Source organism: Oculina patagonica, chromosome 13 (genome assembly GCF_052425735.1).
Source record: "Oculina patagonica isolate OP01 chromosome 13, crgOcupat, whole genome shotgun sequence".
Taxonomy (NCBI): Eukaryota; Metazoa; Cnidaria; class Anthozoa; order Scleractinia; family Oculinidae; genus Oculina; species Oculina patagonica.
Genome location: NC_135770.1, coordinates 11,630,247 through 11,645,473, shown reverse-complemented (window position 1 = coordinate 11,645,473; position 15,227 = coordinate 11,630,247). Strand labels below are relative to the sequence as shown.

General features: G+C 39.5%; 1 protein-coding gene across 1 annotated transcript in view; it reads left to right on the top strand.

Moving 5' to 3' along the window:
- The window catches only part of LOC144636133 (xanthine dehydrogenase/oxidase-like), a 45,284-nt gene extending 30,433 nt beyond the window's left edge, over positions 1-14,851 (top strand). The window contains exons 26-39 of the mRNA XM_078495266.1: positions 59-145; positions 750-875; positions 4,522-4,587; positions 5,215-5,360; positions 5,979-6,060; positions 6,482-6,577; positions 6,655-6,783; positions 7,968-8,095; positions 8,929-9,043; positions 9,793-9,858; positions 10,879-11,067; positions 11,779-11,852; positions 12,816-12,909; positions 13,256-14,851. Of these exons, the coding sequence (XP_078351392.1) occupies positions 59-145; positions 750-875; positions 4,522-4,587; positions 5,215-5,360; positions 5,979-6,060; positions 6,482-6,577; positions 6,655-6,783; positions 7,968-8,095; positions 8,929-9,043; positions 9,793-9,858; positions 10,879-11,067; positions 11,779-11,852; positions 12,816-12,909; positions 13,256-13,306 (1,449 nt within the window). The 3' untranslated portion in view covers positions 13,307-14,851. The remainder of the gene's footprint in view (positions 1-58; positions 146-749; positions 876-4,521; positions 4,588-5,214; positions 5,361-5,978; positions 6,061-6,481; positions 6,578-6,654; positions 6,784-7,967; positions 8,096-8,928; positions 9,044-9,792; positions 9,859-10,878; positions 11,068-11,778; positions 11,853-12,815; positions 12,910-13,255) is intronic.
- The last annotated feature ends 376 nt before the right edge of the window (positions 14,852-15,227 follow it).

Below are 15,227 nucleotides of genomic sequence, written 5' to 3'. Positions count from 1 at the left end.
CATGATATCATATCGTAAATGTGCTAAAATGTTAAACGATTTTCTTCTTGTTTTTTAGCTTGGTTTTTCGTTGAATGGAAAGATTAAAGCTCTCGATATTAAACTGTACAGTAATGCTGGAAACTCCGTGGACGCATCCAAATTTGTAAGTATCTTCCTGACACATGCATGTACCGTACATAGAGATAGCATGTGTATGGTCAATTTATGTTTGGATTGGGAATTATTTGTAATGTCTACGACTACTTCGGGAATTTCTTCGAAAGGTTTTTATGCTAATATAATATTTTTACAACAACTGTGATTACTCTCACGCTCACTGGTTAATTTTTACCGTAGACGAGAGAACCGAAACCATACCTACTCACTCTATTCTCGATTAACTGGAGGAAAATGAGATAAACGGATGAATTGATGAAAACGAATGAACGGATTTTGGGTTGCTGTGCTCACCGATGCGAAGGGGCTGAAATTGGTAGTAAATTAGCGGGTTTTCAAGAATTTACGAATGGGGTAAAGGTTGATTTTGTCCAAATTATTTTCTATAAGAGGCCAGACCCATAAAAAAACTCCCTTAGTTTGTTTAGTTGAGGTTGAGTATGGTCTACCAAAAGACGTACTTTAAACATGTTAGCTCTACTCAGATCGTCAACAAGCCCAATCTAGGTAGGATGAGATGACAGACAGACTCGGCATGCGACATGTACTGGCATAAATAATGCACTTTGTTATGTGTTTCAATTTCATAGGTTATGCAAAGATCGTTGTTAAACATGGTAAACTGTTACCTCATTCCAAACATTCGTGGAGTTGGCTACTTGTGCAAAACAAACATTCCTTCATGCACAGGTTTCAGAGGCTTTGGTGTTCCGCAGGTGAGGAAAACGGAGAAATAATAAAATCAGAACGATTAAAACGAATGTACTTTTTCCTGATGGTCCGTAACTTTAGTCATCACTTATGCGCTTCCTTTTTAAACACGATGAGCCATTTTAGACGTACCACTTTTTCAATTCTGTGGAGTTCTTGTTCTGACCCGTTGGCATCAATGGCTTAGAGGGACTGTGGCATGGCTGAGTAAAGTCTATTTTAATACATTTGCCAAATACTCACCATAAAAACTAAATGTTAGCGAATAAATTACTTCTATGGATCTACATGACAAAACAAAAGCCTTTAAAAGAGAAGTTCGTTTCAAAATAGCACTTTTTTTCTTCACGGCAAAGAAAAGGTCACTTCAAGGTAAGATACTCACTAAAATTTCAGTTTCCAAAGAGTATTCAAATCCTATGAAAACTTTGTCTGAAGAAGTCCGAAATCAAGAACCGGCCGCCGCCATCTTGCGGGGAACTCAGCAGACTGGTGATGCGGCATGTGTTGCATCAAAGAGCTTAGCCTGAAGTTTGGCAGGAAGTTTAAACATTTTTTTTAAATACTTGGTACTCCTTGTTAATTTTGTATTGCCTAGTTTTTTCGAAATGCCCGTTTGTGCAGCATCATTTTGCACAAACTGAGCTCCAAGAGATAGTAAAAGTACATCACCACGCTGCTAATTTACTCCAAGATGGCGGCGACCGGTTCTCAATTTTTGGACTGCTTCAGACAAGGATTTCATAGGGGTTTGAATACTCTTTGGAAGCTGAAATTTTGGTGAGTAACATATCTCTGTACTGTTTACCTCTTCGTTAGCGTGAAGAAATAGAAGTGCCATTTTGGAATGAACTTCCCCATCAAGCTTACACCGCTTCTTATTAAAGCGTGAACACTTAAAATATGTCTGGAATGTTCTTTGTCTTTTAACCAATCACATGCGAGAACTTCAGACCGCAGAAACCACATGGGTTTCCATCGGTCACGGAACAATATTTGGTTCTCGTTTCGCTCCAATTTACAAGTAAACACACTAATTGTAATTCCTTCCTTTTTGAGAACATTCACTGCTCCACTGAAGAATAGGTTTGAGTGATTTTTTTATAGAAAAAATTGAAAAACCGATGCGCCCGACGCTACGAATTGCCCCAGTTGCCGCCAATTTTCAAAAATTGTAACGAATTCGTATCTGCAGTTACCGTTCGCCTGATGGCATGTTACAATTTGTACTGAGGTAAGCTTGCATTTTCCGGTTTTTATCTCACCCCAACTATTGTAGCAGACCTAAACACTGATAGAAGGAAGGTTTGTTTCTTCGATAACAGCGAAACGATAGCGGGAAGGAAAAGCGAAAATCAAACGATTGAGCGATTGAGGTGTTTACTTTGCACCAATCACGCCAACATTTTGAATAATTTTCGTCTGGAGCCTTTGCAGTTTGCAGTCTTACGATCACGGAACCTCTAATTGCCTAAGGGTTGAAATCGTTTGCCGAAATAAATCGAATCCCTTGTTCTACCGAAAAGATTTACAATCAGTGACGAAAACTCCACAATTTTGTATTTTATATTCGGTTTATCGTGTTTACATCTTATGTCTAGACATGTCTACAACATACTGCATGCACTGAACCATGTCGTATATCGTCGCTAGAGAAACCGTCCTTTTTTTCGGATTAGTGGAAAACACGGGGCCGGGGTCCCGGGGTCCCGGGGTGTGGAAAACGCGGGGTCCCGGGGTCTGTGGAAAACGCGGGGTGTGGAAAACGCGGGGTGTGGAAAACACGGGGTGTGGAAAACGCGGGGTGTGGAAAACACGGGGTGTGGAAAAAACGGGGTCCCGGGGTCTAAAAATAAGACGAAGGTAAAAAAATAATGCTGGCTAAAAAGACAAGTTTAATAATTTATCACCACCAAACTTAGGATCTTCGTGAAACGTCTTTCCTTGCGTTGAAAAGCTTAATATACATGTCGTAAAAAAGCAATCCAAGTTTGTGATCTTGTGATCTTTTGGGAATATCCGTTTTTTCCATTTTATAAAATTAACAAATTATCAGGAATCCGAAAATTAAGACAAACTACACGCCCATATCTGGCAAAGGTGCTGACTTCATTCACCTAGTTTCATTCATGAATCGTCGTGCGGTGCCGTGGTTTCAGCACTAAGCCGACCGTGAAAACACGGCCAAAAAAGTTAAGTGTGGACGGAATTGCGTAGTTTTAGTAGAAAGAAATAAGCGAGAAAGAAGAAATCAGGAGGGTCTCATTTGGATCCACCCTTGAAGTTAACTCATCCACCGTACCCTACTGATTATGGTTGTTATATCTAATCTCCGTTTTCTGTGTATTGATTTATGACCGGTAGCATGTCAAAGTTATTCCACGCAAATGCCAATGTTTACTTTTAGCTGCAGCTTGGAGCTACATGAATATGGCAAATCAATGTTGAGTCTTTGCTGGAGTCCGAAATGAGAGCGACAGACTTTATACACGATCGGGTGGTAGTTGATAAAAGAATTATATTTTGACTTTATTCGGCGGGCAATGTTTGCAACCTGTACGCAGATGCCGCAAAGGTGATTGGTATAGAAGAAAAAGAGTGGAATAGACTAGTATTAAAAAAATATTTTTCGTAATGAAATTAATTAGAGGCAGGCAGCTATACTACGGTCCTCCAATGATTCGGCAGAACACCAGGTTTGCTTTTTGTACTGGTCTTTTGATAACAAAAACTATATGGGCGAAGTTGGCACGTAGTTTGTCTGAATATTTATTTTCGGATTCCTGATAAATTGTTAATTTTATAAAATGGAAAAAACGGATATATCCCAAAAGATCACAAGGACAAGTATTTGATTCACAAACTTGAATGGCTTTTTTATGACATGTATATTAGGCTTTTCAACGCAAGGAAAGACGTTTCACGAAGATCCTAAGTTTGGTGATAAATTATTAAACTTGTCTTTTTAGCCAGAAAATTATTTTCAGACCCTGGGACCCCGCGTTTTCTACAGACCCCGGGACCCCGTGTTTTCCACACCCCGTGTTTTCCACACCCCGTGTTTTCCACACCCCGCGTTTTCCACACCCCGCGTTTTCCACACCCCGCGTTTTCCACACCCCGTGTTTTCCACACCCCGTGTTTTCCACACCCCGGGACCCCGGCCCCGTGTTTTCCACTAATCCCTTTTTTTCTTTCAAATATCCCTGAAACCATGTTCTGGATGTGGCCCTCGATACGAAAGAATAACAGTTCTTTAAATTCTTAAAAAAGACAGAGCGTGTATCCTAAAAACAAAATAAGAACTAAAGTTGCTCCGTGACCAAAGGAAACCCATTTACTGTTTGTGGTTTCTGCGGTCTGAAGTTCTCGCATGTGATTGGCTAAACACAAACATTCCAGACATATTTTTTAGTGTTCACGCTTTTATAAGAAGGAGTGTAACAGTTCTTCAATATCCCATATCAATCGGTGTGTACACATGTGTGAGAGAGAAAGGGAAGGAGTGCGCTGACGTTATATTCAACATTTCTCGCATCGATAGGGTACCAAAATTTCTTATCCATGGTGCTCCGCTGGCGCGCCTCACGTCCCGATGCTCCACTGTCAACATGGAACAGTTGCATAATTGTGATTACAACTTTTTTGCAGGCTATGTTGTTTGCTGAATCGTGCATCTCCGACATTGCTGTCACTTGTGGCATTTCCCAAAGACAGGTCAGCCATGTACAAACTCTCACAGCATGAAAACATAACTTTACCGTGGTGTAAAGCTCAAATAAAGCAGGGGTAAATTTGGAATTTATTCAGCTTTACGCCGACTTTACATTTTTTAAAGCTGACCTTTATCCCAGCTTTACATTCAAGTATAAAGGAAGATAAAGAGACTTCTTTACACCAACTTTAAATCTGATTTACACATGGCAGCGTAAAGGTCGGGTTAACCACCTTTAACAACATTTACTTGATGGTGTAAAGTTGGATAACCGATCACTAAACACCAGATTTAACCACCTTTAATTTAATGTAAATCCCAAATTCATGCCGTGGATCTGGTTTTCTTACTATAGTTTGCAAACCCGCGCGACGAAATTGAGCATAGTTTTCATTCTCTCCGTAATCGCAGGTTAAATCCAAAACATCTAGAATCCAAGATGGCGGAACATGCCTGACGAGGCTGAGATTTCAGCGAAATTCATAGCAGTAAACAAAGATATTTTTAATATTTTAACTCCAAAATCGTGCGTTCAAAGAATAGCAAAGACAGAGAATGTCAAGAAATTACCGAAGCAGATTAAATCGTCATGTAACACAATACAATCAACTTTGCCTTTTCACCAACAGGTCCGAGAGGTAAATTTTTACAAAGAAGGAGATCTAACTCATTTCAACCAGAAACTGACCAGTTGTAATATTCAACGAGTATGGAAGGAGCTGGTGGAGAAATGTGATTATGAGAACCGAAGAGAACTCGTTAACTCCTTCAATAGGTGGGTAGTTTGCGAAAGCAAAAAAAAAAAAAATGTTTTCCAGTTGTTTTTTCACACAATCGAAAAATAGCGTCTTGGCCCTTTGCGTGAATAAAGTCAAATGCAAAGAGTTTGTGTGGTGTTTTATAAACACCTGAATGTTGTACCCTGAGCTGTGTACTGAAGAAACAATCACTGAATGAGGTTAATGTTGTGTTGTGACATAACTGAGCTCATTGTGTGTACTTGGATGACCATGCTGTGTTTGGCAATTCCGGTAGAATCGCTTTAATTTTCCTATTCTTATTCTAATAAATCACAGAAAAAGAGCTCACGTTTTGTTTCCACCAAAAAATCCCGCTTTGATCAACAGATTTTACACTCCAGACGTCAAAAATATTCTATTAAATTGAGCCCGTTATGTTAGGCTATGACAATTTCAGCAACAAATACGTTTTATGCATTGTATTTTTTAGCCGTTTTCTTCAAAATATCATTGAGAAAAAAAAAACATTTTCCGCATTTTACAGAAAACGGCTACTACGACGGCGAGACCTGGGCGCTGTTTTTTGACTGATTCCTGTCTTGTATTTAAGTTCGTTGCGTCTTTTAACTGAATTTGATGTTTGTTATTTTAAGGAAAAATCGTTGGCGGAAGCGTGGGATTGCCCTGACACCCACTATGCTTGGCATAGGCTTCCATTTCGCCACCAAGAATCAGGTATATAGTACATATAGGTCTTTCAATACTGCTTCTACTATTATTATTAGTACGTCAATAACGAACTGAGCGAACACCGGCTTTCTCTACGCGGTCTGATCAAGACCGATAAGTAACATTCGGTTTTTTCTGCTTCCTTTGGAAAAAGAAAAGACAACAACCTGTGCGTGTGCGACTTGTCCTACATAAAATCATACGAAAATAATATGCATTTTGTCGTGCAGCTAAGAGGAGAAAATCGCATGCTAATGATAAGTCCAAAAATGTTCTCAGTGAATAAGAAAACATTTTGTCACATCTTCATCTGCTTGTTGTTTAGTTAATTGTCTGGTCGCTTGGTCAGACTGCAACAGAAAAGTTACTCTTACTCTTACTTATTGTTATTTTGAGGAACATCACACGTTCAATTTTTCTCATTCAGGCTGGGGCTCTTGTTCATGTGTACACAGACGGATCAGTTCTTCTGACTCACGGTGGAACAGAAATGGGGCAAGGACTGCACACAAAAATGGTGCAGGTGAGTTCTATAGAAGGGAAGTGCTCGTCTGTGTTCTCAGTGTCCTTGCCAATAAAGGCTGAATTTCCCTCTTGTAGGTTGCAGCTCGAAGCTTCGGTATTCCTGTGTCCAAGATTCTAATCAGTGAAACAAGCACCAACACGGTTCCTAACACGTCTCCTACTGCAGCTTCCGCGTCGTCTGATATGAATGGCATGGCGGTCAAAGTAAGAACCAGTATCATCCTTCTACATTCTACATGGCTGTTGACTTAAGTAGCACACATAGGCGTACGGGCACCTTCTGACGGAGGGCGGAGACCTTTTTGCCCGAAAAAAAAAACATTAATTGAAAGCTAAATAAAGAGGACTATAAAATGGACAAAAAACGTGCATTGAAATAGTCGTGTATAGACCTTGCCTACTTGAGTAAAGGAAACGATAGTTCTTAAATTAGTTTCGTGGCGTTTCCCGAAGGTGTCAATGCACTGAATCCTTTTTCTTCGAAAATATTTTATTCATTCGCTCTAGTTCAACAAAACTTAAAGTATTTTGGGGGAGCCAATTTATATTGCTTTTCCCCCACTTGTCGTTGAAAGTTATACAAAAGCGTGTGAAACATTCAGGGATTAATGGGTTAAAACATTTCGTTGAAAGTTTTAAGCTAGCCCTGAGAACTTAATATTTGAGTCAAAAAGATCAAAGCTGGATCCACCGCGTGCAAACGCTCAAGCTATGGAAAAGCTGATTGCGACTGAATCACTAACTGAGTGGCCACGCTGAATTTGCAAGAAATCTCGAACATGATTATGGCAAATTGCGAGAGGAGACGAAAGCAAATGAATGAGAAATTTTGACTTTTGAATCACAAAGTTTGCTATATTTCCAATACTTTTTCTGTTGATGTAATTCATTTTGAACGTAATGTTGAGAATTGTCGGCTTATTTTCTATTTTTTTCTCCAGGCATTTTGCCCGAAAAATTTCGGCACTGGGGGAGTTGCATGCAGCCCCCCTCGCCCCCCCGCCTCGTACGCCTAGCACAGGGAGGAAAACGTAGACCATTACACATGTACCAGAGAGATTTTTAAGGGCATAGGATAGTCATAACAGAGAAGAGCTTAAGGGAACGATATTCCATACTCATCAACACCCCAAAAAGTGCAAATCCAAGGGAAATGGGTTTTAGTTCGAAAAAACAGGGAATTCGAAATAACCAAGTTCGAATAATTATAAGTGGGGTTCAACTGTTTCTGTACACCATGAGGACAACTTTAGATGTACACGATAACGGGGCTAATAGAAGCACACACAAAAAATACCTGAGAAAAAGACTTGTGCAAAAATGAGTAAAAATCAAAGTTGTGCAAAGATGATAAGGTAAGGTTATTTCCTTAATTTACGTTTTTACAGAATGCTTGCGAGCAAATACTGGATCGGATAAAGCCATATCAAATGGAGAATCCAAAAGGAAAATGGGAAGACTGGGTACGCTCTGCCTACTTTGACCGCGTTAACCTTTCTGCGAATGGATTTTACAAGTAAGGGATAATGTGTAAAATTTGATACGAAGTCATTGACATTGCTTGTTTTTATCTCGCTGAATGGGAAACGGACAGGTGCCCGCAGACGCACTTCTTGGTACATGTGACTTGAGAGCATGTGATAGTATACACAGAAAAATTCCCTACTTAAATTCTGAACAAAATTATCCATTCTATTGTTTTTCTGCTTCTTTGTAATTCCCCTGCTGACAACATTGTCAAGCATAAATCATCAGGTGATCGGTAGCTCTCAACGATTATGTGAAAACGAGTAAAAAGGTAACGTGTGCGTCCACCGCGGTCAAACGACAGAAATATGCAAAAATAAGGAAAAAACTGCAAAGATAAGGTTTCAATTTTCACAGTTCAAAGTTCGATACATAACCGGTATCCTAAGGGTTTACTAAGTTTTTTGGAGCTTTACTAAAAAAGTTCTACGTGCTTGAAAATAGCGATATGTGGACTTGTCGGCGCCATTTGTCAAAGCACCTTTGGTTCGGATGCGAAACATTTAAAAAGTAAAAACACTCGTTTACCTGATGAGGGAATGGGATTATGCTTTCACTCGGCAACTATTTTAATCTATCCTTGCTCGTACTAACACTTCATAATGAACAAAAAACGCCGAAATGGAAAGAAAAGCTACCTGAGACGTTTGACGGCGGTGAAACGTGTGCCTCCCCTAAGTTATAGAAATGAAAAAAAGTTCAGGTGCCATAAATGTTGACAAAAGAAGTAAGCATTTTGCCCCCCTATATCATAAGCGTGGAAAAAGCTATATAATACAGAGGACCATACAAGCAAACCTCTTGTGTCGTTTTGCTTCTCAGAGTCCCGGATGTTGGCTACGACTGGGAAACCAATACAGGACAACCGTACAGTTATTTCAGTTATGGTGCTGCCTGCTCTGAAGTGGAAATCGATTGCCTCACAGGCGATCATCAAGTGAGAGCTTTTGTCGTTTTTAAGGCTTCATTAAAGCAAAAACCTTTACTATCTCAGCCACTCTTGCACTCGTTATCTTTATAATGTAGCTTGTTACACTTAAAAAAACTAAGGCGAGGCGAGGTTTGTTTTACCTTCTAAAATACTAAATCTGCAGCCGGAATTCATAAAAAGGGGTTGCTATTTTCAAACCTTGCAATATATATTTTATGCATCATTTTTACATGATTAATCCCCCCACTCAAAACTATAATAAACAGTGTACGCGTCATACTTGTAATTGGACAGTGTAAAAGGACAGTTTGCGCGTCATGCCTGTGTAATTGGACAGTACGCGTCATTTTGCGCGCGCTGTTGTTGTGCATTTTGTTGAGTAAACTGTCGTGTTTTTCATTATTCACAAAGACGTTTAACCATTTAACCGAAGGTTACATTGTTTCTCAAATTTTGTCATAATTTTGATTTATTGATAACAGGACTTCGTGTCGTCCAATACTGTCTGCAATTAAACTCGTGATTAACAAAATCAGACTCCCGCTACGCGGTCTTCCAATTTTGTTAATCACTCGTATGATTACATACCGACCGAACTGGACTCCACTTAGTCCTATTACCATTATTAATCGCACAGCACATAGGCTCTTGTATGAATCAGAGAGTCACATTTTCATGTTGTCCTGTTACATCATCATAGTGTTTGCAGTAGCTGCGACAGCTTTTGTAATTTTTTTGCCTCTCACGTGTTATAGGTTCTTCGCACTGATATTGTGATGGATGTTGGTACCAGCCTCAACCCAGCTATAGACATTGGACAGGTTAGTACAGCATGTACCAGCCCCCCCCCCCCTCCCCCCTACTGGGGAGGCTCCCATATGAAACAGTCGGCCTTTTTAGCATGCTTAACGGCATAAGTTAATACCTTAAATTCAGTTAACAATTCCTGGCCTTTTGGTGGTCTCTATTTGGAGGTGGTATCATAGAAGTGTGGTTTGCGTTTCAAAAGTGGTCGGGGTTATATTTGGAAGAGATCTAGCATATACTGCAAGCTAAAATTCACATAACGATATGTATAAAAAAAATCAGTCTGCGATAATCGAGTAAACATCAAAAGTCTGAAATACGAAATATGAAATATTTTGGAGGCTTTTTTTCGGGTGGGCTAAATTTCGGATTTTGTGTTAATTTCAGTGAGGGGAATTATAACTGTGTGAGGCTAAGTTCCCCGGCAGTTTTTTCCACGCCAATTGTTTTACCGGCCTTGAAATGTTGTTTTTTATAGCAATACTCTGAGTAGAGCTTTGCATTGCTGTGAAACGTTTACCAGCCTTTTCTGTAATTATGACCGTGTCAACACAGAAATAGTGCGGAGAGAAAGGGAAACTTAAAGAAATTTGATACTGAAGTAAAAAAAAATCATCGCTTAAATGTTTATCATTCGTCTACAACGTTCCACGCATTTTCACTGTTAGCCAGCGTACACTAGAATAATCTTGTCGAATATTTACACCCGTTTTCAGTGCTACCGCGTGCATAGCGGCTTTCTATCGACATCCATCCTTGACGCACTATATATAAACAAACAAGACGAATCGAAATCCGCCAAACACAGCCCACTAGCACGACCTTCTGAACGTGTGGGCTTATTTTTGCATTGAACCAACACCAGAATGCATCGGTTTTGAATGTCTCATTTTTTTAAAAGCACGTCGAAAGATGGATGTTGGAAGATAGCTATGCACGCAACACTGAAAGTGGGTGTTAATAGAAAGAGAACGTTGAGTCTCTTCCATTTGTGTTCACATGTTTGCGTATTCTTTGTTCTGCTTTAATATCAGATCGAAGGTGCTTTCGTACAAGGAATGGGTCTGTACACTATTGAAGAGGTCCGATGCTCGCAGAACGGCTCACTATGGACGACGGGACCTGGGGCTTACAAGATTCCCGGATTTGCAGACATACCAGTGGAATTCAATGTTCATCTTCTACGGAATGCACCAAATGACAAAGCCATTTACTCTTCTAAGGTTCAAACGAATAGTTTGTTATCAAGTTGTACAATTAATTTTATCTCGAAGCCAGTGAAGAACTACAAACCATGACTAATTGATTGACTGGCTATTAGAATATTAGCAATCTTCGTACCCTGAAGTACAGACGTTTTTTCCAACACCATAACCAAGTTCATTGGTAAGCCTGGATTACGGACGATTAACAAATCGACCACATTATTTCATGGTCTACACTCTTATAGACCATAGAAATGACGCCTTAAAATGTTTGAAACTCAAGTGGAAATAAGAGCCGTTAGGCGAGTGGTTTTACTGCAAAGTTTTGGTCATTTTATGGGGTCATTTCTATGGTCTGCAAGTGTGTAGGCCATGGAAAAATTGTGGTCGATTTGTTTTGTACAATAACACGCATGTGCAGCTCGTAAGATCGCAGTTCTCGCTCTTGAAGCCGATGCATATGTGGGAAATTTCGTCTTAAATGTTCATGTTGACATTTCGCAACTCGCTAGATTCTGTTTTTGGAAAAGTCGCGACAATTTCTCAAGTTTTCCAAAATCTGTCTTACGTTGCCGGTTACATGTTACGTCATTTTTATGGTCTATATACTGTCATCGTCCATAGCTTTCGACCAATTAGCGGGCAAAAATTTTCTCAGTTAATGTATAAAACTTGTTCACGTCTCTGTTTCTTTAAATTTACATTTCCATGGTCTCTTGTTCACTTCAGGGTGTTGGAGAACCTCCTCTGTTACTTTCGTCTTCAGTCTTTTTCGCCATTAAAGATGCTGTCACAAGTGCCAGGTGAGTGCACGCACCCACCCCATGACTCCCTCTCAACGAACACTCGGGCGTTTATCAAAAATCAGCAAAGGAACAGTGCCGTCTTTTCTACGCTTCATTAAGTTCTTTAATACATCTGGTTACGAACTGTCAGGGAATGATTTTGTTCCATTCAGCTCATTTCTCCCATTTACTCTGCCCATAAAGGGGAAAAATGTGTTATTTGACTAGCCAGTTTAATTGCTTTGCATTTAGCTAAACAAAATTAATAAAATTAATGATAAGGAAACATTTGTTTTCGATCTGTCAGCTGAAGAGGTTGCTGTAGTCGGGCTCCGGTAGAATCTGGCTGAGAGCAAAATGTAGTACAACTGATATTTACTCCAGTTGTGGTCTTTAAGAAAGTATACATTACGTAAGTGTGATTCTCGCGTTCTAAGAAGGAGTTAAAGGATCAACAAATAGCGTAATACTATATAGACTCCTTTAGCCTGCATTGATACGAGAGGCTTTCCCCGTAAAGAGATTATCCATAGTCATATAATTACGCACGTGTTATGACTCATATTGTCAAATAATATGTGATTAATCTGTAGAAGGAAATGTTTCTACAGATAGTCTTCCTACTTCCTTTAAATCTGTTTGGATTCCCCTCGATACTATTTCTATTTCTTCAAAAAAAATTAATGAAAGTAACGCAGGCTCTTTCTCAGACAAAATCATTTTTTAAGCGATGGCGTTACATCCTTTCGGGCCCTTCGTCGTTCTCTCCCGTCGCGCCGGGACGGCTCCCAGGGCATCGTTTTTATGCACAACAATTTGCCGCGAGCGCATTCCTGGGAAGGGGATGATTCGATAGTGACAAATTTTGATCTTGTAAAATCTCGGTGTGAACATGCGCCAGATAGAAGAAATATGTCTGCATTCTTTTCGGGCCTCCCTTCATGGAAATATTTGATGCAGCTCTTTTTTTTAACCTTGCAGGCGTGAATCTGGTATTAAAGGGATCTTCAGACTGGACAGTCCAGCTACCAGTGAGCGAATTAGAATGGCTTGTGTTGACCAGTTTACTGAACAGGTAAGTAATGGTAGTTGAAATTCAGGAATTGCAGTCCAAGACTTGTCTCATCCATGATGTGATGGCAAAAGTCCAAAGCAATTATGTTACAAAAGAAGCAAATATTTTTATCACCACAACGTATTTCTCTAACCCATCCCAAAGAGTCAAAACCAGCTTCCATTTCTCTTTCTCCATTTGTAATAGAATTGACGTTTACGTCGGCGTCCTTTGATCTCCTAGTTACATACATTACTTGAAAGTTAAAACTTGTCACGATAAGTTAATTTTGCATTCTCTTTCTAGTTATGTTTTTTTTAAATATCAGTTTAATCAGTTCTACATACGGCTTTTCTTTATTTCACAGTTTACCTCCGCTGCGGATGCAAGCATGAAAGACTTCAACGTATACCCTTAAAGAAAACAAACGTCAAATGTCTAGAGAAGTCACGGAATTAACATTTTGAAATGATTATTCTCACGTATATTAACTGATTAACAACAATATGATTGTTATACTGAGATACAAAACTGAGCTGTCTTGCTTTACTTCTGCGGTATGACAGGCGAGGAAAGTATCATACTTACAAGCCGTAAGGGCAAAGGATTGTAAAAAAATAATATTAAAATATGATTTTATCTCCGTCGGCCAACGGAAATCAAATTAAACTAGCTTGTATGAGACTGAGGTCACAACACCCCAGTTTTCTTTGTTTTAAGATTATATTTTCACGAGATACAAAAAAAATGGCGAGGCCTAGAAGGTCCGTCACAGCTGTTGAATTAAAGAGTTCCTCTTCACTCCACCACAGGCTTGCTTGAAACCAATAGCATATGGAAAATGTAAACATTGGTTAATATAGTAGGATATAAAGTGTAGGGATATTTCAAAAACATGTGTAACAAATACCATATATTTTTATCATTTATGTAGGGAGAGGCGGAGTGGCCCACTGTTAAGTCCGCAGGTCAGAGTTCGAGTTCTAGCGGAGGTCGTTGCGTTGTGTTCTTGCGCAAGTTAGTCTAAGAGCAGGCTCACCTTGGGGCACGCGCGAGAGAGACACGGGAGTTGCAAAGCCGCGACTCCTCCCCGCCGTATAGCTTCGCTCGCCAGTCGCGGCTGCCCCACGGTATATTCGCGCGTGCCCCAAGGGGAACCTGCTCGCAGGCTAGGGCAAGACGTTTTGACTCTCTCACAGTGCTTTTCTCCACCCAGGTACCGGCGAATTGTTAGCGCAACCTGATACTATATGCTTAACCAGTGATGGACTAGCATTTCATCCAGGGAGACTAGCACTACTCCAAGCAGCTTTAGGCAGCGGAAACTAAGAAATGGCGCGAGCCAGTTGCGACACTAGCCTCCGCAAAGGGTTTATTATTTTAGTACGAAATTTTATGATTTTAAGCAGAAAAGTATGAATTACTAAGAGTAATATAAATAAACAACAAAAAACAAAAATTGATCTAAATTAATTGATTATTTGCCTCTGAGTTGTAAAAAAAATATTTACAGCCTATCCAAGAAAGAAAAAGATAACGTTTTGTTATTTCAATTCTTTTATAAAGTAGTTATAGCGTGACATAAGTATGTGATTTTGACTAAATAAAATTACCATGCGTTATACATAGTTGTGATCGTCCAAGCGTGAGGTGCAGATGTGCAATATTTATATTTCATTTTTGGACTGAGATAAAGAAGAAGCCAACTAATGATTTCTAAGTCAGAATAAAACACTTTGCAACGCCACTGTACATGTCCCGCAGCGGATAGCTATAAGTTACACCAAAAGGCCTTTCTTAGAATCATGGCACTCGACGGATGCAGAAAAGTCTTTTCGCGCGCAAATACTTATTACTTTGCTTCAAATTTAAACTGTTTAATTGGCTTAGGTTTCAAAAACGTTGAAGTATTGAAACGAACTTTATTTTACTCTAACGAAGGTGAAAAGCGGCCTTCTGTACCCGGCATAGATCAGATTAGTTGTCTTCGGGGCCATAACAAATTTCAAAATGCTTATTTCCTCTCCCCCCCCCTCCCAAGTGATAGGCCCTCAATATTTTTATGGGAAACAAACGAGTAGATGAGTTGTGCCCAGTTGTCTTAACATCAAGAGATGGTTTTACAGTATAATTTCAAAAATAAATTTAAATTTTACATTGCTCAACACTAACAAAATAATAAGGAATAAATCACTTCATTAAGTGTCAGTGTTTTTAGCACTGCTGTGCTAATTGAGGACAATGCAAAAAATTAAAAAAATATTATTAATCGAACAGAAACTTGTTAAAAATCCCAACTGGCAGAAGGCTTGGCTATTTACAAAGGTCGGAGGAGTTAA